This window comes from Bemisia tabaci, chromosome 4 (assembly GCF_918797505.1).
Source record: "Bemisia tabaci chromosome 4, PGI_BMITA_v3".
Lineage (NCBI taxonomy): Eukaryota > Metazoa > Arthropoda > Insecta > Hemiptera > Aleyrodidae > Bemisia > Bemisia tabaci.
The window spans coordinates 43,986,649-44,014,403 of record NC_092796.1 but is presented as its reverse complement, the minus strand read 5'-3'; the positions used below and the strand labels follow the sequence as shown (position 1 = coordinate 44,014,403).

At 40.3% G+C, this 27,755-nt stretch overlaps 1 protein-coding gene across 1 annotated transcript in view; it reads right to left on the bottom strand.

Annotated features, from left to right (window-relative positions):
• The window catches only part of LOC109037985 (uncharacterized), a 52,713-nt gene extending 25,244 nt beyond the window's left edge, over positions 1-27,469 (bottom strand). The window contains exons 1-2 of the mRNA XM_019052885.2: positions 27,153-27,469; positions 16,758-16,978 (exon numbers count right to left, since the gene is read on the bottom strand). Coding sequence (XP_018908430.2) covers positions 16,758-16,978; positions 27,153-27,246 — 315 coding nt within the window. The 5' untranslated portion in view covers positions 27,247-27,469. The remainder of the gene's footprint in view (positions 1-16,757; positions 16,979-27,152) is intronic.
• Between the last annotated feature and the right edge of the window lie 286 nt (positions 27,470-27,755).

Below are 27,755 nucleotides of genomic sequence, written 5' to 3'. Positions count from 1 at the left end.
CTGAATCGGTTGGTTCTTGGCAAATATGCCCATACAGGGTCGCTTCTCGCTTAAATATTAAAGCGGTGACCGAAAAGGCATTAGCCTTGCATTGACGGTCACTCGGAAATCGCTAGGGCTATTCGACGGCTCGGAAACTATCAGATCGGTCGTTTGGCTAGGAATTCAAACGTGCAATTTTAGTCGATAGAAAGACGGAACAGCGACTGTTGTTGTTTTCGTCTCATAGTTAACGTTCTTTTCGAATGATGTGAACGTGGAGTCACCTCTGGTATTGAAGTTTTAGTGAATGGAAAATCACCCGACTTCGCAGTCATTCATGAGCTTCCTACCTCTAAATTACGTCTCGATATAGTTTAACCTGCAGTAGGTTTGGGTTTGGACCAGAGTTCCAAAATGTTCCTCCAGGGGCAGCTTAGTTGGGCGCTGAGCGCCCTCTGGGGGACATAGCCCCCTAGTAGCTTAAAAAGCGTAAGTTGATGTTGTCACGGTGAATAATCAATTGTGACCTTCAATTTTTTAATTGCAAAATACTTTCACACGGCTTTTAAAGAATTGGACTTACGATTCGGAAATCAGCGTTGTCATTTAATTTCCCAGAGTTAATTCCGAATTTCGGAATTATTGGAATTCCTCGGAACTCTTTTCGGAATCTTCGAAAATCCCGGAACATCCTGAAATTTTAGCTATATTTCGGGACTATCCCAGGATTTTTGGGTTTTTCGTCAGTTTGATCGATTTTTATATCAAATTTGATGATTTCTTCACCAATCTTATGGATGAGCGGAACTAACTCCACACTGGAAAAAAAACACATTGGATCTAGAAGTCCAGACTCTTGAAAACATCGACAAGAAAAAATACTCTTGATTCAATCGGATTCTTGCTTAAATCAAGAACCAAGCCTCTTAATTTAAGCGGATTTCCTTTTGATTTCAGCAAAAATCTGATTGAATCAAGAGTACGTTTTCTTGTCAATGTTTTCAAGAGTCTGGACTCTGGATCCAATGTGTTTTTTTTCCCAGTGTAGGCGTTTTTTGGAATTTTTCTTGGCACTTTTATAAAGATTTGAACATCAGAATTAATTTTGGAAACCTTGAAATCTTTGGCAGAATAAAACGGCGCGGCGGTACTGCAGAAATAATTCTAAGGAAATTCAAAAAAATTTAAAGGGTCACAAACCCTGTTGAAGCGGACCGTCCTATCCGAGGCGTAAATAAAAATCGGAGAGAGCTCCCACGATAGTCCCCGGTGCCACGACGCTTTTTTCCCGATGGTTAATGACGCTCATGCGCGTTCGATCTCTCCCCAGAACAAAGATGTTTCATATCATTGCACTGAGCTAGCGAAAAGGGTTTTGAAAACTTTCGCACGTTTGACCTTTGCGATGCAATTAGAAGGACCGGTGGCTGGCCGTCGGCATCGGCTACGGAGTCACTGTAAATTTTCCATAGTATCTCGCCTCGCCTCCCACCGCGCTACCCGATGCTCACTTTCGAAAGCGCTCCGACAAATTGCCGAAAACAAGTCATAGCTCTCTTGCCTACCGGGGTTTAACTGCTGAGTAGCCGAATTGCGCTCAAAACCAGTCACCTGTCGAGTGATCGTACACGGGACGCATTTACACACATCCTTCGAATATTTTGTTGGACGAATAATGAGCTGCGTTCATCCGAGCGTTTAAGTAAGTATTCACTGCGAGCTCGATGCACACACTGGAAAAAAAACACATTGGATCTGGAGTCCAGACTCTTGAAAACATTGACAAGAAAAAATACTCTTGATTCAATCAGATTTTTGCTTAAATCCAAAGGAAATCCGCTCAAATTAAGAGGCTTGGTTCTTGATTTAGGCTAAAATCCGATTGAATTAAGAGTATTTTTTCTTGTCGATGTTTTTGTTAGTCTGGACTCTAGATCCAATGTGTCTTTTTTCCAGTGCATGGTTAAAAATGAGGAATGAAGAGTGTTTATCAAGTTGGGGTGTCTTTTCCATGACGTATTGATGAGTAATTTGCACGCTTTTAATGGGAGCGATATCTATGAGAAAAGCCGAAAATTCGCGACTGGATTTAGTTAATTTTTTGGATGGATAACCGTTGCATCACCGTTGGAACTTGGACCAATCAGAATCCGCAGTATCTAATTTTCAACCAAATCCTGAAGAGAGCGAGCCAAATCCCGGATTATTGGATAAGAAAACCACAACGGTTGTTGATGCTCAGTTGTTGTTTTTGTCGCACAGAGCACCATCATTTTGGAATTTTTTTTTTTGCTTTTTGAGGTTTCTGGTGAAACCGTTTTACTCCCATTCACTTTTCAACCTACCTCCGGCGTTGGGTCGAGAAATTTTGGATTTCGTTCAGACACCGGTTACTGATGCGCTCGACAAACTAATATGGATTGGGTTGAGAGAAAAAAGTTTATTATTAGAATTTAGTCGCAAAAATCAACCAAACCCACTAGCAAAAATTAGCCTAAAATCAACAAAATAAAAAATTCCCTGACTTTTATTCATTCAACAACGTAATGGATATATACTCTCCTCACGCGTACAAATACGTAGCAATAGAATTTAAAATTTAGAATGAAACTTCAAGAAAGACGCATTATGCCAAGGAAAAGGTGAGTAACGCACGGCATCCAGTATACGGTATCTAAAATAGGTTTACAGCATCGCGTCATTCATCGATTCAATCAAAGCTCAAGCTTTCTGATATGTGCATGTGTTGCCTATGCGGTGAAATTGAAGGCAAACCGCCTGGGATCGATACCTATCATTAGGTTTCCGCATACTCAAATGGTCATATTAATGCTTAAGAAGCGAGATTGATGTAATCAGACGCATGCTCCGAAGACAATATCTTTGGTGACTTCAACGCATGGTAAGAAAAGTGAGGCATTAAAGACTTCGCACAAAAATTTTGAAGGAGACTCGATTTCGAAAATTCGTGACTTACGGCGCTCTTCGCTGTCACGGCAGTATAGTACCTCATCAGAGGCTGCAATCGGAAATCAACAGGTCCTCATCGGAGGCTCATCTCAAACGTGCGAGCAACATGGCAAAACGGGTTGGGTGCCATCGGTTTGGCGAGGTTAAAATCGCGATCAGCGCTGTTTACAGCTCGACGGCGGCGCGGGGCCATCTCGAAACGAAAGCTCGGCGGCCGGTGCGGGCGACCCGAAAGCGAAATCGGCGCTTCGTCAGGTGCGTATTATAAAATGTGATTCAAAACGCTTTTCGAGGAATTTAATTATGCCTCAGCCGGGAGGTGTGAGTCAGAGCTTCCGTCCCGTCCGAGGCGCCTGGCGTCTTCACCGCGAGCGCCGCGACGCTCCCCGCGGGCCCGGAGCTTTAATGATCTGTTTGTTCGTGTGTCTCACCTGTGCTCGACCCATCCGCGCGCGGAGGCGGACAGCGTAATCGACCGGTTCCTCGTTCAGGATTGATGAGTCCTCCGTTTTTACTCATCCTTGAAGGTCTCTCTTTTCATCGGGTTTCAGATGATTCTGCACGGAGAAAAATCTATGGCTTCATAAACCTTCTAGTGGTTCATATAGAACACCAATACTGGTCGAAAATGAACTAATGATTCTCGGTATGCGAACCATACAAAGGTATATAGTACCATAAGGTATACCTCGTACCATCACTAAGGTATATGTGCTATTATTATATGTGCCTTTACTACAATCAGAGAGAGTTGCTGTTTGAACAGATCTTATTATTTTTAGCTAGACTACCAGGATCAAGTACCAAAACACGATTCTGTGACCAGCGCAACTGACCCATTGACTCATAAAATTAATATATTTTCCAAAAATGTACATTTGCAAATTGTATTCGAAATTTATCTGATTTTTGCAGGAACGCTGAGGAAAAATCAGTGAAATTTTCAGTTAGGGATACCCAAGATTCTGCTGGTTACTATGCAATTTACAGGATGAAGTTTGGCAATATTGAAATGGATTTACGTTCTTCCGGGAGGAAACAAAGGGGTAAAGATTTAAGACAAGTCTTTATTCGAAGATTAGGGCATATCATTTGAACGTAATGAAACCGATTTTTCTGATAAAGGGAAAAAGCGCCGGAATTTCGGATTTTGACTTTTTGGCGGGTTATGATTACCAGCGTAACTTATTCTTGCCTATTTTTCGCTTAAACGTTAATTATTTTGAAGATGCCTGGATCATTTTTATGATAACTTTACAAAGGGTAGGTGGGTGTCAAAAAATCGGAAAAATCGCGTCACGTGATTTATATGTACGTATAGCCCCATGATGCATGTGAATCCCTATTGCAGATTCCTTCATTATGGTGCTATCAATATTCTTATTCATATTTTCAAATATTCTCGAGTTTATTCAGCCGCCCATCAGACCCGGAACAAGTTCCGCTAATATTTACACTGGCTCAAGTATGAGGCGAAACGTGCCAATTTTCTTTTATGTAGCACTACGTAGGTAGCCGATAGCCTTAAGGTTCCAGCTTATTGACACTTGAAGAAAGTTATCCAATTATGCATTCACGAGGAGAAAAGAGGTAGGGAGGTGACCACCGACTCGCCGGAAGGCGCGAAAGAAAATGATGAGCGATAATAATGTCAGGATCGAAGGTATACGGACATTCTGCTCACTGGCCACTGACCCTTTGGTTGCAATCTTGACGCGAATTACGGATATTCCAAGCTACGATTAATTAGAACATGATCCCGTATCGCAACCTTATTAAACTATTAAGCATGGTAAGAATTAAACTTTTTTCAGACCATTCACCGAAATTTTACGCAACTCACGTTGAATGTGACCTATTTCAAATTTCCGTAATTAACTTTATGAGTGAGAAAATTATCTTCGTAATTTTCTTTAGATTGTTAGAGTAAGATCATTCTAACTTCCCACGTGTGGAAAAATCATAATCAACCCAGGTCAAATTGGATACAGGAACAGATTTTCTGATCAGAATTCCGAACGGATCAATTTTTGGTTTAACTAAAACCAAAAATTATGATGATCAATTGTTGATTTCTTTCCTACGATCCACCGAACCACTCACAAACTTGAACTCTTGTAGAGAAGAACTCAGTTATATAGAGGAAATTTATTCATCCGTATAAAACATACTGAAATTACTTAAAAGCGTAAGTTTTTTTTTTATTTGTTTGTTTCATTTAAAAGAATTTTTTGAGCGAAAAGAATCTACGCGCCCGGAAAACGCTCTATTTTCTCACTGAGTTATTGTTAAGTTTGTGGGCATTTCAAAAGTGTTGATCATATTCTACGTGGAAATTCGATCGGGGAACATGCGTTATCCCAGATTTCGTTCTGTTTCCAACGGACCATTTCTTGCCTATAACGTTAAAATCGGTTCAATATCCGAAGTTACAGCCAAAGCTCGCAGAGATCAGAAATGAATGAAGACATTAAAGAATTCAATCTCAGCTCGAAAAGAGTTTGGACGGGTAGTCGAGAGAAACTGCTACAAACTTCTTGTAGGTGAAAAGTCAGTTTATAAATCGTATTCAGTGCAATGTTCGTCATTATATGAATCATAATTATTTAGCGCCAAAACTAAGTTTGTGCCCCTCTCTGAGATTGCTCTAATCGCCGTAACAGCAATCTCAGGAGACATGTTTGCCAATTTGAAAGCACGGACTAAATTGCGTTTCCTACTGTCCCCTCGCGTCGGCAGTAATTGTCGACAGTTGGTTGGAAAATACAATTAAGCTGTTAGTAAAAACTGTCGGAGAAACGCCGTTAATTATTCCTCGAGCTGCAATTTCATTAATTTGAAGGGTTGAGCCATCCGTGTCACTGACACAGGTTTGCCTGCCTCGTGCACGTAATGTTGGAAAGTGCGTCGAAACACCGGCGTGTACTTGCAAAAAAGTCTTTACAATTTCCAGCACTTTCGCGTCACAAAAATTTCAACAAATTCTGCAGTCAGTGCCGTAGCCAGAAATTGTTTATGGCGCGGGCGGAGGGGATATTGCGGTAAAAATTGAAAATTTCTTTGAAAGTGAATAGTTTTTAACTGTTTGCCCGGCGCAAAGTGGTGAATTTTGGCCGATTTCTCGAGAAATTTCTCTTTTCCGGTCGTGAAAAAGATTGTTAAGGAAGGTATGGGTGCAAGCAACTACTACCCCTCCCGTAGGATATGTTTTCATAAATGAGCATGGGCATGCTGAGGAGTAACAGTTTATTCATCTTAAATGCATACTTCATTGTAACATATTACAAGTGCAATATTGAAAAATTGGGAGAATTTTTGTCTATATGTCGCAGGCAATTAACAATCGCCGGCAATTTGCAAGCGGTTCACACGTTGTTTCAATAAATCGAAATAATGCGCATCGGCATGATGCAATTTTTAAGGGTTATGGCTTTCAAAAGTATGAGCTCGGCTTGAAGCGCCTTCATTTTTTGTGATACTCTACGCTTTGTCACGATGTTAGTTTAGTTGCCTCTCCGATCTCAACCCAACTAATGTCACGCAGTTCACTACACGCTCTTCTGAGTGTGCATATGCCTGCCATGTTTTTAAGGATGGAAAAGTGTCTATACATATTATAGGCAACATAATCAGCACTCTTATCTTCTTCTTTTCTAATTGAATTTTATGATTTTCTATATTTATTCACCATTATGGCTTGAAAATTGCCGGCGATTGCCAATTGCCTGCGACATATTATACATGATAAAATGCGATGTAAAATTTTAAAAAACCGGGGAATCAAAAATAAAAAAACAAAAAACAAAAAAACCAAGATTGCTTGGTTTGGTTTAGTTGTTTTTAGCCTCGTTTCCCAATCTTTATAAAATTTAACTTATTACATATTTTCGGGCTATATTTTCCATTCATTTTTATCCACAGTAAAATACTAACAATAGATTTTTAAAAAGAGCATTTCAACAGTTCTCGAGTGAGTGAGTAAATTGCCCAACTTCGACTAGCAACAGGGCAATGAAGTCAAACCCTTCTGCCTCTCATCCCTTCAATTGTCTCATTGTCCGTCGCATCATAGGAGTACTTCAAATGAGAAGGACACGTTATCTGAGAGGTCGATGACATATCGTAGACGCCAAATTGGCTTTCTTCGACGCCCGACTCAAAATTCAAAATCACGGATCAAATTTTGACACCGCGTTGCATCAGTATCTCGTCTGCGTGTATTTTCCACCACTTTTACTCGTAGTCCAACGAGGACCTGATCGGACGGTTAGGAAATCAGGCGACCCTGCGAGGAATGTGCCCGCTCGCGATAGGCGAAACTAAAGAGGAAAGAGGAGCCGAATTGTTTGTTTTCATAACTTCATTATGTTGTTAAGGATGGAGTACCCACCTTAGAATGGGAAGCGGAGGGGGGGGGGGGGCTGACTGGGGGCCGGACTCCAGGGGGAGAGGGGGGGGGGGCACGCGTGGACACCGACGCTCCGCGGACGATGACTGATTAACCTTGACGATGACTCCTTGGGTGTGCTGTCACTGACCACAAAACAAGCTGCACTTGTCTGTACTCAACATTTTTACTACGTGCAAAATCAGCAATCTAATCGGCTGATCAGGAAAATCAAACACTGCAGTGCCATTCGATTGAATTGCTTGTTTTCAGGCGACTCTAGCGCCGCAGTAATGAAAATACGAGAAAAACTTTGCTAGCTGCTTTAATTGGACCGTTAAAATGAACGGCTCATATGTATAATATACATAAATAATACATATCATATATGAAAACCCAAACTTTTTAATTGGTGAAAATTTAATTAATTATGTTATTAATTAAACTGAGATTTCAAAGGGTAAGTTAAAACAATTTTTACAAATTTTCACGTATTTTCATTCTTTGCGCTTTTTTTTAAATAAAATAGAGAATTCGATTATTTCCTTAGGCAGAATCGCGATTAAACACGAATGCAACGGTCGCAAAAAGACCAGTTCATGTATAGGCAGAGATCCCATAGATATACAAAACATCTTTATTTGCCAAAGCATTCTTCACATCGAAAATCCTTGGAAATGTCTCTTATTTTATCGCAGGTAGACTACCAAAAAACAAGTTTTTCAGCTTTAAAATTTCAAATTTTTCCGGGGGTTTGACCCCCACCTCCTCTTAAGTTATAGGCTCAAGAATCAGTGGCGAAGCGTGAATGATTGATAATCGATATTTCCCCATTCGAGCCATGGTAAAGAATTGACTATTAATGCGCTCGTCGCGGACACTCTGTTCATCGATCCTTTTCTATAGGTTTAAATCGCAGATCAGGGCCGGGTTAAGAGGGTGGCCACATGGGCCGCGGCCCATGGAGGCAAAATGTGGGGGGCGGCAAATTTTGCAATCTTTTTGAATGTAGGTATCAGAAAAAGAGAGAAAAAAATCGGATTCAGAAAATAAATTACAAACGAGAAAAGACGACAAAATCCCTCATTTCCTCAGAGTAAATGTATAGTAATTTCTAATTTTGTTGTCTCTCGGTGACACATGAGACAACACTTTCAATTAGTCGAGTTAAGAGAGAAACCAAACACGCAATTTGACCTGGAACGGAGCAGAAGAGGGAAGAAGAGGGAATAAGAGGGAAAAAGAAGGAAGAAGAGGTAGGAAGAGGGAAAAAGAAGGAAGAAGAGGAAAGAAGCGGGAAGAAGAGGGAAGAAGAGAAAAGAAGAGGGGAGAAGAAGGAGAAAAGAGCGAAGAAGAGGGAAGAAGAGGGAAGAAGAGGGAAGAAGAGGGAAGAAGAGGGAAGAAGAGGGAGAAAAGAGGGAGAAAGAGGGGGAACAGAGGGAAGCAGAGAGGGGAAAGAGAGAAAAAGAGGAAAAAGGAGAAAAAAATAGGGAAAAGGAGAGAAAAAGAGGAAAAAGGAGAGACAAAAAGGGAAAAGGCGATAAAAAGAGAGAGAAAGAGTGAGAAAAAGAAAAAATGAGGGGGAGAAGGAAGATGGTGTCACACACAGGTTGAATTAGGAGGAGGAAGATCAAAGGAGAGGAAGTAAGAAAACGCGATGAAGAGGGTGAAAGAGCCGAGGAAAAGAGGTTAAGAAAGAGAGAAAAAAAGGAGAAAAAGAGAGGAAAAAATCGGATTCAGAAAATAAATTACAAACGAGAAAAGGCGACCAAATCTCTCATTTCCTGAGAGTGAAAGTATAGTAATTTTTAATTTTGCCGTCTTTCGGTGATACAAGAGACAACACCTTTAGTTCGTCGAGTTAAGAGAGAAACCACACACGCAATTTGACCTGGAACGGAGCGGTGAGGCGGTCGGCATGAAACGCATAGCGCCTACAGGACTGCATGAATACTTCACGCATTGCGTCAAACACACTGCGGTCAGCAGTAGTCGGCTGGAAACGCATAGCGCCTGCAAGACTGCATGAATACTTCACGCATTGCCCCAAACAGTGTGGTCAGCAGCAGTCGGCGTGAAACGCATAGCGCCCACAAGACTGCATGAATATTTCACGCATTGCGCCAATATACGCCACAAATAGTGGTTCCTCATTGCAAAAAGAGGTCGATTTGATGTGGGGTCTCTGCTCATACAGGGAGTTTCCATAGAGTACATGTAGAGTCGTAATGTAAATGGGAGAGCTGGCGCCATGTTCTGCTCGACGAGTTCTGAGCCCGGAGTGCGCCGAGCTTCGGTCACTTTTTTGATACATTTTCGATCCAAAATGGCGTTGTGGAATACATAGTTATTCCTATCTTCTTTGTTTACATCCATTGATTACATAGAGTCGTAATGTAAGCGAGAGAGCTGGCGCCATGTTTTGCTCGACGAATTCGGAGCCCGGTGTGCGGGGTCACTTTTTCGATACACATGCATTCGATCCAAAATGGCGGTGTGGAATATGGTCGGGTCCTCGTGTATCGCAAACAATCAATTACGTATTGAAAAAGTGACCCGGCGTGACACAGAAGTCTCCTAATTCGGGACCTCGAAAATGCTTAAAAGTGGCGCCAGCTCTACCACTTACATTACAACTCTGTACTCGAATGTTCTTTACTCATGCAGGGAGTTTCGGGACCTCCCGAAAGGAATCCACGTTTCCGAAGGAGACTGATCAAACTCCCGAACTCGGGTGAGAATCAGCTGATTGGATACGTTGCTCTAAAATATTGATTACCGCGACCTCGCGATCGTCAAGCCCGGTGATTACGGCGAAGGCACCGGCACCGCAATGACACAACGCGAAGGCGAAACGAGGAGGCAAGGTCCCGCCCGGCGCCCGGCTCGCGGGGCTCCTGTTAGGAAAAGCCGCTGCACCGACTCCGACTCTGAGTCACAGAAAAGTGACTGTTTCTCGGCTACTGAAAATCACCTAATAACGCAAACTGGCTCGAAAAGAGCATCGAGGAACGCACGGCCTCTCCCGGTCAATTAAATAAATAATAACATTATTTACAACCGGAGTTTCATCACTTCAACTGGCAGACCGCGCCATCGAGATCCGAGATTATGGATGCCAGATCGCCAAGTGGTTATTTTCCATCGCTTGCCAAGTGATATGCTCCTATATCATGAGTGCTTCATATTTTACAATTAATAAGGGAGAAGTTGCACGCAGATTTTTATTGCTCCATCTGAGGGTGCTTAAAGAGCTGATTTCTCGGTGTTTTCTATAATTTTTTACTGATATGGGAAATTGTTGGAAAATAGATTTAAAAGTGAGAAAATGCACCACCTAATGACGTTATCTGGCAGCATTTTTCTAGAGAAGTTGCATGCAGATTTTTATTGCTTCATCTGAGGGTGCTTAAAGAGCTGATTTCACGTTGTTTTCTATATTTTTTTACTGATATGGGAAATTGTAGGAAAATAGATTTAAAAGTGAGAAAATACACAGCCTAATGACGTTATCTGGCAGCATTTTCCATTTAAACACAAGTATATGGGCAGACAAGATCATTTTGTCGCATCATCTCCAATAATTGTTCAATTTATGAACGAAGGATATCCTGATGTTCTAGCTCACTCAGTTTAATATAGTTTCCACTTACACACGAAATGTATCAGATTTCAAACACAAACATGTTTTCGATTATTGGCAGGACTAGGAAAATGATAGGTTGATCTAAGAAACGATCTACATAATAATTCCAATTTTCGTCCTCATACGACGACAGACGACACCTCATTCATATATAGGTATTCCATACTATTGTGCTGCTCACATGTGTCTGTCGTAAACTAGACTGACACACGTGTTGATTGTAATTAAAAAAAAAAAAAAAAAAAAAAAAAAAAAAAAAAAAAAAAGAACTAAAAAATACTGAAAAATACGGGAAGTTAGGAATATAATTTCAAGCCAGCTTTTGAATCGGTAAGCTCAAAATGATGCACCAAGTTCAACAAAGGAGCAGCACTAAAAAGAATATAAGTCGTTCCTACAAAGAACAGAGGCATAGCAAGAGGGAGGAGGCTCAGACCCCCATAATTTCCGACTACAACTAGAAAATTTTTCCCAAAAAACATGTTTATTTCGTGATTTTCTGGACTCGTGAGCCTCTCCGCCCTTCCAAGGGGGAAATTTTTAACCGTGGAACCCGCCTCCCTCCCACCATAAAAAAGCTCTAACCGCACCACGGACACAGAATGACTCAATTTCATTTTTTAGTTGGACCGCACTTAGCAGAAAGGAATTAAGCCACATCAGCTATTGCCAAATTTAACTGAACAATTTAATTTTTTACATGAAATCGGTTTTGCGGATTATTGTGCAAATTGCAGTGAATTCTTTGCATAGTACGAACCAAATTCCTTAAAATTTTCCGAGAAATCCGCACGAACTTTTTTTCCCTAAAAATTACTTAAATTGCTGACACTGAAAAAAAATTCTCGGCATTTTTACTACGGTCCGTTGGTACCTTTACCATCTCAATTTTTTTACCAATTATTAGTAATTTTACCAAGACAGACTGGTATAAGCTTACCTAAAAACCGATATTTTTACTGTTTTTTTCAGGTAAGAATTCCACTTTTATTGGTAATCAATTCCCGGTAACTTTGCCATTTTATCTCGGTAATTCTACCAAAGTCGATAAAAAATATTGGTGTTTTTACCAAGGTCCAGTAAAATTACCGAGAAAGTTCAATAATTTTACCGAGATTTCTCGGTAAAATTACCAATTCCATAAATGATAATTTTACCAAGAAAAAACTGGGATTAAATAGAACCCTGAATTCTTGGTAATTTCACCCTTTTCTTAGTAAATACACCGAGATTTTTCTTTTTCGTGTGATGTGGCTTGGTTCCTTTCTGCTTAACGCGGTGCACTTCATGCTTTTTTGCCTGCTCCTTGGATATTTTTATTCCAAGGGTGTTGGTTTATTCCTCGTTCGTTATCTTCATTTTCCTCTGGTTTCAGCTTCGCGTGAGGCGGGTTGCGTTGACTCTAACCACGCGAATCCGCGCGTCGAAGGCGAAGGCGAAACAGGAACCGAGACCGCGGTCTCATTAGCGAGATGAGACGCCCGTGCTCGCCGAGTCATCACTCCAGGGGTCATCTTGACCGGAGAAAAATGAGGTGTTTCAGAATCGGGGTGGCTCACGCGACGCTTCAAATGGCGCCGGGCGCGCCCGCTTCTCAGGATGCCATATCTCCAATTAGAAGTCACACGATCCGTTAGGATCGAATTCAACAGCACACCAAGTCTCATTTTGGAGAGAAAACTGAGTCAGGGGTAGTTTTGAAATCATTCAAAAAACACAGTAAAATGCGGAAACAAGGCTAAAATACAAAATACAAAGGCAGGACGTTTCGGTACCTTACGGCACCATTATTATCTGCTAAAAAAGAATTGAGATAAGAAAAAAATTAAAATAAAATCCAACAAACGGCGTTACATGGTGAAATTGGTATTGGAATGAGACTGCCAAGTCAAGTCTCTTTGTTTCCACTGTTTTTAAATCATCTCGTCGTAAATTTTCTCATGCTAAGTATTCAAAGTCGAGAATAGATTTATTTTTTTTGTGTGGTTTTTTGGGGCTTCTATATTCCTCTATTAATAGTCTAGGAATCTACAGCCAGAAAATAGATATTTTGACTGTGGAAATAGTCGTTGAATGTTTGATACATTCGGTTATGAAGGAATAAGACTTTAAGCCCATTTGTTTTGGTTCAAACTAGATGCGATTATTATTAGTGAGTCCACGAGAACGCCGTCAATCCTTTGGATATGCAACACACACATCAGATGAGCACGAATGGTTGCATCCAAATGTTGGCATTGAAGTGGCCGCAGCGCCTTCGGTTTTGTACATGCAACTCAGAGAGACTTGGAATTCACCACTTGAAACGATACGTACCAAATGGGGTTGCTTTTTTTCTCTCTTCCTCTCGTGCGTTCGAAATACAGGTGCATCAGTTAAAATGTATCTTCTCAGTATTATACCCTGTCTAGTGCATGTGAACGTATTTTACGGGCCTCTAATTTATTGGCCATGGCCTAACGTTCATCCACATCTCGGAACATTTAACACCGAACTATCGCGCAACAAATAAGCCTAATTTTTAGAGTTCAAACATGGTTTTTCCTGATGTTCCGACTGGTCGGAATTCATGGTGGTTTTGGGCCTCTAGATAGGATATAAATTAAAGTACAACGCTCCTCTTCAAAATTTTACAGGGAAAACGAATCACATAACATTAAATCTGAGAATCAACTTCTGAACAAGATAGGTATACCTAAGTGATGTCCATCAACATGGGTTGGACGGCAAAAATACAATAGTGACGTCATTCGTATTATCGAGCTTCCACTTAATCCGTGTTTAAAAGACTTGTCGATATCTCGGTTAGGAGTTGATTTCAAAACTCCTCGTCCTGTGAATTGTTGTCTATATATGTAAAATTTTGAAAAAGAAACAAGCGGCATTTCCTTGAAACATGAGGCGTTTTTAGACCTTGTCTATCAGTGGCTAATTCCCTGAATAGGAGGCTCCTCTCTCCTCTAAACACTGAATACAAGTGTAGAGTAAAAGGAAAATTCATGGAAGTGGGATTATTGACAAGACCGAAGTTCCACCTAAATTAATTACTAAAATGGCAACGCTGGGTGAGTGTGAGACCTGACGTAACAATTCAATTTAGTGTGCGTTCGCCTTGACATTCATCAGTTTTATCATCCGGTGCCAGACGATGGAAGGCTATGATGCACCTATCGCACGAGAATGTGGCGCCGACGGACCTAATCGACATATATGGCTCTTCGATCTTTACCTGCTCTACATACTCTAGGAGCAAAATGGTGGAATCATGTTATTTTGGAAACAAGACGCGGTTTTGAAGTTCTATACACAGAATTTTAGATTCAAGCTGCAGTCTTAAAAAAGGCACGGACCGATGCTACTAGTGGAGTATTCGAGAACTACAACTCAGGACGATAATATTCTTTTCTCCACTCCACAATAGCCGATTTTGCGCGTGGACGTTGGCAGTGGCGTGGCGTGCTTTGCGATACATCGAATGATCGACCATTTTAACCTATGGAAAAGTATCGATAAACAAGGTGTTCGCAGCGAACACCATGATAATCGATTCTTTACCACAACTTCAAATGGGGAATTATCGATAGATCGCAAAGCGCGCCACGCCACTGGCTCGTTGGAAACGGCTGCGTGGAATGATATTTTGGCTGGCCGATGTTATAAGTTCGATCATGCTTTTCGCGCACAACGTGATTTGAATTTTAACTCAAGCCCCCGTCTACCGTGAGAGCTACGTGGCTATTGGAAACTTCTTCGCGCAGGCAGACGAGCGAGTGATTCTAAAAATTGATTCGCTTTAAGTCCGGAAATAGAAGAGAACCATAAGAAGCAGAAGGGACAAATAGGTGTATTTCTGGCGATCGGCACTGTCCGACCCTAAATAGCAAGCAATTTGCATGTTGAATATAAATAGTCAATTCTTCAGCGGAACTTGACCCCCTCCGTGAAAAAGGTAATTTTGCAATTCTCAGGAATTTTTAATCATACAACGACCATCTACCATGAACTTGAAATCTGGAGCAAGATCCATCCATATAGGTCAGTCATTCCCGAAACCCAAATGAGAATCTTCTGCGCATGACGTCAGCATTACTGCCGCGAAAACCAGAAATGTCGGAAACAATGCTTTTCTTATGGGAGAGAACAAATTTTTCTTAATGAATCATTTAAATTTCTTACTTTTAAATTCTTTGAAGCTTTCTGAGTGTCGAAAGGAACGTTTAGAAATTAGCGTCAAGGGTTTCAATTCAGCTGAATTTGCGTTTTTATATTTTTAAATGATTTTTGAAGTCAGCGATGTAACAAGCCATCTAGTGGTATAGATTCGCGTGTAAAAATGGCTGATGCAGAGTAAACTGTAAAAATGAAAGAACACAAATTCGGCAAAATCGAAACCCTGAATGCTAATGTCTAAACGTTCTTTTCGACACACAGAAAGTTTCAAAGGATTTAAAAGTAAGAAATTTAAATGATTCATTAAGATAAATTTGCTCTCTCCCATAAGAAAAGCATTGTTTCCGACTTTTCTGGTTTTCGCGGCAGTAATGCTGACGTCACGAGCCAATGGAAAGGGGCTTACCCCGAGCGGGGAAATCTGCGCAATGACTGACCTATATGGATGGATCTTGATCTGGAGTACATTTAACTCTGGAATATACAGAGTGATCCAAAAGTCCGGCGCCACCTTTATAATTTTTTAATACATTGAGATAGAGACTTGAAATCGTGCGAGTGTTCCTAAGTCAAAGAAAGCGACTTTCCGGACTTCCTAAAATTTAAAAGGGACTACTCTAAAAAGGAGCAAGAACTCTAGGAGATTATAGGGGTGGAGCGGGACTTTTGTATCACCCTGTATACTGCTCCAAAAAAAAGCAGAGTGTGGAGTATACTGAGTAAACTCAACTCTTCTTGCTTATGCTTACCCTGGTAAAAATTGGCGATAGGAGCTGCGTTTCAAAATACCATAGGAGTTCTCATAACCGACTAAAGAAGGCTATTGAAAATCATGTAGCTGGCTGTAGAAAGGAGAGAAAATCATATAGCCGGGCTATACGAAGCTATAAAAAAGTATGCAGTCGGGCTATAGATCCTATCGCCGGGCTTTACAATTTATCGCCATTGGCTATAAAAGGCTATAAGAAATTGTGTAGAAATTCGTGTGCTTTGGAAATCATTAAAATTGATACGGAACTACCTTAATATTTACAAAACACACATTATATTTTCCTTTAAAACATTTTTTTTCATCAATTAAAATGAGAATAGTCCATACAAAAAGTGCAAACATTTCAAAATCATGGGTTGAAAAGCGCTGACTCCGCGAGATTAAATATTAGAGCCTAACACAAAGCGGAGCGGCGACGCACTGGCGCCTACAAACCTAACAGGGATACTTCACGCATTGCGCAATGCGTGAAGTATCCCTGTTAGGTTTGTAGGCGCCAATGCGCGTTTCGCGCTGGCTGCCCGCCCGCCGCGCCGCAGCGTGCCACGGCGTCTGAAGCAACTTCTTTACTGCCAATTTTTACCAGGGTACAATTAGTGAATTCCGCTTTTACAGATCGGAATCAACGTCATGAAAAATTAACTCCGCTCTCACGAGATGTCACTCTTTACCTACTCATATCTTTCGAGTTTCTTGGGGACTCCGAAAGGAACTACGCTCGAAATAGCGTTGTTTTCAGCTATGCTGAGAAATTTGATTACTCACATCAACCCCTTATAAAGGGACTCTTAAAAGTAGGGTCAAAAGAAGAATATGGCAGAGGTACTCACTTGGAAAATAGCGACGGGTGTGGAGTGGTCCCTCCTGGAAAAACTGAAGCAAAACGGGTTGCCTAACGGGTAGGGGAGAAGGTTGAGATCATAAAGGGGCAACCGCCACTCGGGCAAGCGCCTTGAAGAAAACGCTGGGAACACCAACAGTTGACCGTCACGCACTTCCACGTAACGAATTTTTTTCTCGCTACACGCGTCCGTCAACACCCACAGTTCCCCTGAAAACAAAAAAGTTTGTAGGTCAGCAGCGGCTCGTTTCTACGAAAATTTAATTGGCAAAACATTAAACTGAAAACACAGCATCTGCAGAGAGTTCGCAAAATCGACCCGGCGGCGACGAGACAACGCAATTTTATTTACGACATTAAAAAGATAACAAACCAAGAGAAAACCGGCCGGTTTGTCGTTTTTTGGTACACTTCGAGTATCTCGATGGCTGTGGTCGAAAATCTCCAAATGCGACGTTGAATTTAAATCGATGCGGTGTAGATATGTATTTTTCGAAAACAGTCATCGATTCAAAAGTGAGCACGACATAAGCGCACTGCGTCCATAATTTTTATTCATCTGCAGTTGTCTGCACCAGCTCTATGGGAAGCATGAGTAATAAGTGAAACGCCAAAATAAAACTCGAAAAAATATCAATTTCCAGTTTTCGATGCTTCACACTTTCTAATGCCCTCAAGAATATCAGGTCAAAGTTTCAAGCCATAGTTGCATTTATTAATCATGTAAGAAGCTTTTAAAGTAAATTCTTCCCTAGACTGTCAACAGCGCCAGCTAGCTATAATAGCCATTTTTTCAATAGCCACTTTTTCGCTGTGGAACTTCAAATTGTGATCAAAGGGTAAATTTTTCGATAATTGGACGCTTTGCGCGCCACATGACGCAGAATTAACCTATCTGAGACACAGGAATGGATTATATTTCATTTTCTCTTCTTTCACCTTCAGGCGCATTTTCCCTTCTGCATCACATATTAAGATGATTTATTCCTTCGGTCCTCATTCCAAAACATGAGAACTTTTCTTACGGATTGTAAGTGTCATCCTTGTGACAAAACTTGAAAAAAAAGAAAAAAGAAAAAACCATTCGCCGTCCCGTATTTCAATCTTCAATCGAAATAGTTCTGCTGGCGATCATTACCAGCCACGAATAGGCATACTCGTGTATAAAGTAATTGAGTTAAAATATCTTAATTGACTACCGGTCTGGCTCGCCTTACAGTGCTTAATTACTATTTGCTTTCCGCACCCGCTTTTTAAGGTCAGTTCTGCTCACACGAGTGCGTTTTCTCTGCCGTTTGACCAGTTAACCAGCCGACCAGCTGACCAGTTTCCCCGCGCAAATCCGACGTATCGCCAGCTCAGGGCTGCTGCCTTATCGAAGAAAAATTCCAGAATTTTCTGGAGCGTACTGATTGTAAAATAGCCGGATTAATTGCTCACAGCTTTTGTTCTTCGTAATGGGTCTAGTGCACACAATAATATAGCCGACTGATCACTCTACTGCAGGTAAAATCGCACGAAATTCACGAAAGGACATCAAAAATGCCTAAGATTTACCCCTCAACGTAAACTTATAGCGGAGTCCGTATCATGCGCCTTGAAATGAACCGGCAAAGTTCTTCTTTGAGTTTTACCGAGGTAGTTTTTCCTGATTGCCAGAAATTAGATTTGCCTAGAGAGAGACGAGAGAGAACATAACCAAAAATGAGGAACAATTTTGCCAACGTCCTTCTTACGCATGCATACCGCTAATTTATGGGTTTTCTATTAGTTTGGGGTTTCCTATGGTTGACTTTTATTTTATTTTTTTACTTATGATTAACATTTTTTGGGGCTTTACTTAACGAAAAATGAGGGGAAAACACGCTTGGGAAATATTGAAATCGCACATGTATGGAAAAGAAATATTTTACAAAACTGTTTGTTTATTAAGGCTATAGATTTTTTGAGTCTCTTTTGGGGAGCCCTGATTCCTGGACCCTAGAAAAAACTGGCCGCGGATGCAGTTTTGAAAAGAAAAAAGCGCAAATTGAACGTTTTGGATCGGAATTTCAGCCATTCCTAATATGTTTGACGTGATTTTTATGAGATTTTACCCTTTACATACATTTGCAGGTGGTAGTATCCATCTCGGTGTGAATAGACTCATTATTGACAAGACTGTGCTCTCTTGTCGTGACAATTTTTGAATTTTCATGACGTGCAAATATAAAACCAGAGATTTCTTCTCCGATTTGACAACGTTCCTTTCATACGATACCAGATTTGGTTGATTTCTTGTCAACCATTTTTTTCAAGCAAGACACCGTTAAACAAGCAGACTGAGAAAAGGGGTGAAATTACAATTTCTGTTTTGGTCTGCGAAGCAAGAATGAAAAACTCCGGGTTACTTTTACGTAGGGAGGAACGTTTTATTTTAGCAGCTTTGTCAGGAACATTCATAGAATGTCCTTCTAAACTTTTTGACATTCTTCCAATCGGCTATGGATGGGGAAAAAAAGAGAGATTTTTTCTTAACGGGGATTACTAAAAATATATAAACCCGTTTTAGCATGGTTTCATGGATTCCCATTGTCAGCGATATATTTTATTTATGTATTATATTTATAAATCTCTTATTCCTTTCAGCGGATTTCGAGTAAATTAACTGAACTGCCTTCCCCTCATCCTCCTGCTTAAAGTTCCTTTGAATATAGACATCATGGTGAAATCCCATTCATATTTTTTTGCCACATGATATTGAAAAATTACTTGTACTTCCTCGAGGGAGAATTCCGTATCGATGACCACGAAACCATGTTTATACTTTACTCAGTGTTAGTTTTGTCGCTTTAGTTCGTTTACAAGTTTTTTTCCATTTTCTTTTTATTCAAAAAAATTAAAATTTGAACCAAGTAAAAATACTCTCTCTGAATGTCTCACTGTAAACCTATGACTGTACAAACAACTCACGTGGAATAATTATTGATGCAAATAATTGTTGGATACTTTTTACCGGTACATCTCCATGAGATAGTTGAATATGTTAAAAGTTCATATTCAATTTAAAATATATAAGAACAAATTGAGCTGATGGGTCCACACTATTTTGTGGTGAAATAAAGGAAGTTAACACATATTTCGTCCAGACGAAGGAACGTAACGACATTTCAGCGTTGACATCAGATTTCCTCTCGCAAATTACATTTTTCCCAGGAGAATCTTGTGCTATCATTACTGAAAATTTCACTGATTTTTTCTCGTCTAAAGAAAAAAATTACAATTATTGTGGACAAAAATGGCACAAGTACTTTTTGCAAAAAATTAGAGTGTTTGAATAAATTTTGCAACCTTGGAATGGAGTTACACTTCCTCGTCCGGAAGACGATTTATGATTGCAGTTTAAATTTTAAATAGCAAAGAGGCAGTTATATATTTGTTATTATCATTTCTTATCAAGAATCAACGGGAAGCGTCCGACTAAAGTTATTTCAGTATATCTATCTAGAGCATTTTGTATCCGCCAATTCACCAACGGTTTAATATGATAAAGCTTTTACAGAGTGAGTTTGCGAACTTTTTTGCATCCTTCTGTGTATACGTAAGTACAATGACACCATTAAAAAATATCAATGATCTAGAAATATTTATTTTTATGTCGTTTCCTTTAGCCTAGGTACTATGTTCTGTCACAAAAAACCAGATCCCTTTTGACCTGTGATCTATCATTTATCGAAGGTGGAACTGAGAAATCGCGTGTCTCAGCTTTTGAGGTTGAAGATTTTTGGCCTTATCCAACATTTTGTTTTTTTAAGGTGACCATTTTTTGCGCAAAAACTCTGGTAATATTTATTTGCCCTTTCAGAGATATTCCCTCGTGATTTACAGAATTACAGACAATTTGGTTCTCCTCAATCATTTGAACAAGAAGAAGAAATTAACTGGATGAAACAGCGAGGACTGATAAATCGAGTTTTCTAGAGTTTCACCATCTTTTTTATCGCTTGTAAAAAAAGATAAAAAAAAAATCTAAGCATCTATATTCATTTTAATAATGATCACATGCTTAATATAGGGGATTGCAAATGGAATTATTGCTGAAATGCATCCGTAACAATACGTGGATTCATTAAATAGGGGTAAATGCATAATTTGTCCCGACAAGTTGTATGTAAAAGAGGCTTATTATCACGTTCATTCAAAAACCGAGTCAAAATAATGTTATCAGTGTTACACAATTATGATGAAGTTACCTGCTGAATTTTAAGTCCTCTGCTACAGTTCCATAATGTGCGATTGGAATATATTTATGATAATATTACCATAACCTGGAATATTAGGTCACTTTAAGATACGGGCTTCTTACATTATCCAGTCATTATACAATCGCATTATAGCGATGAGGCGTTTCACTCTCGTTTTATTTCGCGGCTAAAATCGAACGGTTTAGTTAAAATTAAACGCTCACAGTTTCTTTCGAAAAATGCTATGATCTTAAAAGATAACATCAGCGGAACAAGGGGTCCCCAATCCCTCATGTATCCGCTTTGTTCTGCTTTAGTGAGGACTGCATTAATTAAAAATTACTCGGAAAGTTGGATGCGGGGGAAGAAAGGAAGAAAATATCGAAAAAAACTGATGTAACCATGTAGAGCAGTTAAAATGAGAATATTTCAGCGTGAATCTTACGAAAACAAACTAATTAAAAAATATTTAGTGAAGAGTCCATAAAGAAAGGTTTAGACAGCTGATAATTGGTATCTGTTAAAAAATATTTAGGTATACTTGGTACTTTTGTAGACTTTCGATATACTTGACTCTTAAGGAATCTATGGCTGTAAAATGCCCATGAACATCCCTGTAATAAGCATGCCTCAGTAAAAACTCCATCTCTTCACTGCAAAAAACCTCGCTGAAGCTTGATTTTTGATAAAACATCACAGATTCTTGGTTGAGCCATGACGAGTCTTACTTTTTTTTCAGAATCATAAACACGCGTTGCAACGGAAAATACTTTTTCAAGAACCTTCAAACGTCGCATCTCACTGGAGTACGTTGGCTGTTTGTACACAAGATTTGACTGGAGATACGTCCGGATGGAAAATCGCACATCGACAAGACAAAACGTTTTGCGAAATTCACTCGGAACCTACTCTAGAAGTTATTTCAAAATTATTCTCGGTCAAATCTAGAGTGCGAGTACTTAGTAGACTACAGCGTGACATGCCGTTCAGGGATTTTTGAAAAAAATGTCCTAAAATCCAAAAGCGGATCCAGGGGAGGCGTACATCCCCTAACCCCACCTCATTCACCCTAAAAAAGGATCACCCAGCTTTTCTTTCCCAAGCCGAACTTTTTACGCACGATGGCTAAAAAACTCCATCATTGTCTAAAAAAGAGGTAGAAAAAGGAAAGAAAGATAGAAAGAAAGTAGTAGTAGTAAAATAATTTTATTTTAAAGCGGTGCTTTAGCATCTAAGGCCATTTACACCTCTAAAGAAGGCATGTAATAGTAATAAATTTACATGGAAATTAAGGTTACATCAGTAAAAATACAAAAGGGTTGAGGGGAAAGGTTAAATTTTGAGATTAAGAGACGGAGGAAAGAATGAAAGAAAGAAAGAAGAAACGGAGGATAAAAAGAACGAAAGAAAGAAGAAACGGAGGAGTGTCGCTTATATTTGGCGATTATTCATGACGAAATTGACTCAAACTACACATAATATGCTTTCAAATTTCAAAATTTTTTTGGGGGAAGCCTTCCGTGCCCCCCTTCCTCCCCCCTCCCTCGTTCGAAGTATCTAGATCCACCTACGTAAAAATCCACACATTTTCAATCGACTAATCAAGTATATCGAAGCTCTTCAAAAGCTGAAGATCCGTCTTAAACTTCGTGTCTTTTTTATAGGAGTTGGAGATATCCGAGGCTCATAGAAAGGAGAAAAAGTCCAGGGCTGAATCACTTCCTTACTGTCGCAGATCTCGACCGATTTCGGAGCGAGAGGATTAGCGCCCGACTCGGAGAACCATGAATGAACGAGACTCCCCCGAACCTTGTACGGGAGGCGGATCGAATCTCGAATAAAAGCTCGCACTTTCACTGCTCTCGATGAGTTTCAGAAAACGCCGTTTAAGGCTCCATCGATTTTACGGATCGGAACTTGTCGGGGGATACTACGGCGACACCGGTTCTCGGGATGAATGAACGCAGTTGTGAATGAAACGATGTCACTTTTTGATGGATCGCATCACTAAAAGCCGGTCGCGACGACTCGACGCAGTTTCTTGACGAGCTTAAGAAATCAATTGAGGAGAACTTTTTCCATCGCATTATCTGTCTGTGCAATATTTTGACACCAGTGGTAAACCCACGAGGAACCCGCACGGTAATAGTGGGATAGCCGTAAAATCGTTACCTTCCGGCCAAAGTATCGCAAGTGCCATGTGAAGTTTAAAAATTTCTGCCGCCATTTTATTTTTTTAAAGAGGAATTTTTGGTTGAATCTGTTTGAAAATTTCGCTGAATTTTATCGGCAGCACTCTTGAAATTTTCGGACAGCTTCGTCGAACAATTTCTCGAACAAAAAAAATAAAATGGCGGTGGAAATTTTTAAACGTCGCATGGCGCCTATGACACCTTAGCCAGGGTGGCGAAATATCTCGTTGGAAGAATTCAAAAGTGGCAACTTTTACGGGTTTTGAGAGCTGCACGAAGGACTTTATCAAGGGCTGCTTCAAGGGCATAATGGGCCTGCATAGCCAGAATATTTGATTCCTTTGAATTAAAGTATATTTTTTCGACCTCCAAATTTTATAGAAGTGAGAATTATGTTTTTAAGCTCACGACGGACCAAAAATACTCGCCAAAAACCAGTATATGAGAGGGATATTGGAAATATTGACTCATGACTTAATGAAAAAGAATAATCTACGCTCAAATTTTGATGAATCGAAGAATATACGCGTTTACTGACCAGTGGATTACGTAAAATCCACAACCGTGATGTGAACTTGAAGCATGTTTACACATGTGTATCATCGGTTTACAAGCATTGGAGGAGTTGTTACGGAGTAAACAAAAAGGAAAAACTGCGAGTAATGTGAGAGAACACTGTTGCATCAATAAGCACTCACAATAGGCCGGAAAACTGTGTGGGGCAAAGAGCAACCAGACATTCTGAAAATTGTCGGAACTTTTGCAAACTCATGAAAATAGAAAAAAATTTGCAATATATGCGAGAAAAGTGAACCGCTGACCTGGCATTTTTTGCAAACCTCTCTTGATCTTTGGCCCTTAAAAATATGCGATCTCCCATAAAGGATTCCCGATAAGATTTTCAAGGTCCATGAAGCTTAGGACATCATAGACTTTAGTAAAATTGTCACTTATTTATCGAGTCAAAAATTTGTAGGTTGGAACTCACTTTCAGAGGCCCTCTCACCAAATCAAGAAATTCAGCTCTAGTAAGGAAAGAGTAACTCTAAAAGTACTCTAGTAAGTTAGTTGTAGCAAATTTTTGGTCCAGTCCTCATTTCCAATCCAAGTTTTCCTCTCCGGATTATATAAGAAGGTACTGAGATGCGTAAAAAAACAAATGGACTGCATTTTGCAATTTGGACCTATAAATTCTGACTCATCTGAAAAAACACTTATGTGCATAGGGAAACTAATGGCACATGCGTTGTTTTTAAACCGGGCCGGAATTTATAGGTCCAAATTGCAAAATGCAGTCCAAATCTGGGAGGGCATTTCTGGTTTCATCAACGAGAGACCTTGCTTTGGAGCATCTAAATTTATCTGATCGTGAAATGCATCTGAACTCATCAGATAAGATTTATTGGGCTTCATGGCATTTGCACGCTATAAAGCATCAAAAAGTTTCTGACTAAAAGCAATGAATAAATAGGAGATTGTTTAAAAATACATAGGTAGTTGTTAAATTTGAAGTTTGTTAAAGTTTACATAGTTTGTTCAAAAATGTATAAGGAAATGTGACATACCCGTACATTATTAGCAAAACCTGGAACGCTTACAAAACAAAGCACAGGTCGACGATAAAACTCCCAAACCACGTATCTCGTTTGCAGTGTCTAATGAACTCCGCTCCCATTTTTTTTCTTCATAGGCGAACGAACTACAGGGCCGGATTTAGGGGGTGGCCACATGGGCGGATGGGCCGCGGCACATGGCGGCAAATTTTGCAATTTTTTAAATGTAGGTGTAAAGAAAAATCGGATTCAGAAAAAAAAAAATTACAAACGAGAAAAGGCGACAAAATCTCTCATTTCCTGAGAGTATATCTCTAATTTTGTCGTCTTTCTGTGATACAATAGACAGCACCTTTAATTAGTCTAGTTAAGACTAGGAGAGAAACCGAACACGGAATTTGGCCTGAAACGGCGCGGCGCAGATACATGCCGATGATGATGAGACCTTGAGATTAAAAGGAGAAACCCTTGGCGCGGCGCGGCGGTCGGCATGTAACACATGCTAGCGCCTACAAGACTGCATGAATACTTCACGCATTGCGTCAAAGACAGTGCGGTCACTGCGGTTAGCATTGGGTGGCGTGAAACGCATAGCGCCTACATGACTGCATTAATACTTCACGCATTGCGTCAAACACAGTGCGGTCAGCGCGGCGCGGCGGCGGAAGTTAAAATTATTAAACCACATTTATGTTCGTTCTTTCATAATTTTTTCGTTCATATCATATAGATGGAAGACCTTGTCCACACAGAGATGGGTTTAGGTTTATCTTTCGCGCCATGTTCCGTGAACTTTTGCTAGTGGTTTTAACAGGGATTTCGCAAAAACTGTGTCCAACACGAGTAAACGTGTCTTATGCACCCCTCCCCCTCCGGCACGTTCACTTGATGGTAATTATTGATGTTTCAAAACGAATAAGAAGGGGCGGCAAAATACAGGCGACCCATGGGCGGCAAGTAAGTAAATCCGGTCCTGACGAACTAACATCATTTTTTGAAGTTTTCTCAGAATTTGCTTCAGAAAAGAAAAATTACGCAAGTTTTCACGAATTGGCGTTGAGTGGTTCTTCGTTTAAAAAAAATTAGATTGTAGCAGGAAGTCTTCAACGTCGCAAACTGAGATGCATGGTTTTAGAGTTTCGCTATTAATGTGTTTTGCTTTTTGAATGGTGATAGGAACTCTTTCAATCACCTGAGAGCGTAAAAGTTTCTTTACATTTTTTTCCATCTCCAAAAGAGAGAAAAAAAAACCACGATCTCGAGAAACAGAGCCACAAAAGAGAAAGAAAAGGGCAAATGACTATAAGAAAACTGTAAAAAATAAAAAATAAAATCGGATTCCGAAGGTGATCAAACATGCACAGATAAGAGGTACATCTACTTCATTTGCTACGAACACGTTCTCAATGGCACTAATTGTAGTAGAGCATAAATTTTAATATATAAATTATACAAATTTGAAGATGGACGGGTCAGGCAAAAGAGTCCTTTGAGTGAAAAGAAGATAGAAGTAGACAACCGCTAAGAGAGGGGTTAATTCTGCATTTTGGAACGCAAAAAACACTCACAGCTTCAAAACTTAGTGAAAAAAACCGGTTTGGGGATAAAAATATAGATTTGCAGTTTTTGATGCAGACAACTGTCTAATACCCTTAAGTGCAATGAATCAAGGTCTTAAGTCATTATAATGATGAGCGTCTTAACTGAATTGTTTTCAATGGCAGCAACAGGGTCGGAAAGCTTTCTGCAGCGTTTTCCTCAACTTCCAACTTTTTCGGCCACAGACTTAGCATTAATGGCAAGAGATCATTCTTTGAAGTTTATAAGTGTTCTTAGCGCCAACTGATACAAGATTAGCCCCTCAAAGTTTGGCGCGTCATTTCATGTTCCCCTACACCGCCAAAGTATGAAACCACGAATCTCTATTTCGGACCTAATTTACGCTTTCATTTCATTTTTTGTAGTAGAATAAACGAACTTCATAACTTAAGATGTATACGCATATTCTGCAGCTGCGAAGAAAAATCAAGGGACGTTTAAAAAAATTACGTAGACCAGATTTTCGAAGAAAAAGTAAAGTTTAACAGGAAGTCTACAAAGTCACTAATGAAGATACGTGGTTTCGCACTTTGTCTATCTATATTTTACCTGATTCTATCGTGAAGAACAGTGGGAATAAAATGTCAGAGGTTATCCCCTAAAATTGTGGTGCTACCTCAATTTGTTGGATGATATAGGCATTTTTAATTAATTGGGGTGGGAACGCAATATTCACCTAATTCACTGCGGTACCACAATAATTAATGAGGGTACTACCACAATCAATATTGGTCAAATCATCCAACAACTTTTACCCATTTTTCCGTGAATTTCATAAATATGATGATAATAATATAAAAAGAAAAGAAAAACTGACCAGCTATATGGGGGCGTTTAAAGTCCCGTTTGAGGTAATTATTCCTCTTCTTGACTTCGGCGGAGATAATCCTGGGTTTGTCTACCACCGACATGGTGAACACGTGGGGAACACACAGTCACACACACAATCACAGTGCGCGGCGCGGTGCGCGGAGTTGCGAGCAGGATCGCGGTCGAGTGGAAACTGAGAGGCGATCTGGCCGCGGGCTGCCCAAGTCTCGATGCCGGTAGGAAAGTGCGCGTCCCCGTCGCGTCGCGATGCACTCGCGCTGGCCGCGGCTGCAGTCGGTGGCACCGCGACGCGACGTCGACGAGCTGCGCGTCGCGACGCCCGACGACGTCGGATCAACTTGCTACGTATTGGCGTCTCCACGCGTCCCGTTGTTGCCTATTGTCCGCTTATAAGTGACTGGTTGGTGTGTGACTTGACTCTCGCTTAGGTTTTGGAAGGCTTTTGGGTCACGCATTGGTAGAAGAAGGGGGAGTGGGGAAGAAAGAGGGAGTGAAAGAAAAAGAGACCGAATGAGAGGGAAAATTAGGGAAAACGAGGGGGTAGGGAGAGAGGAGAGAGGCAAAAAGAGGGAAGAAGAGGGAAGAAGAG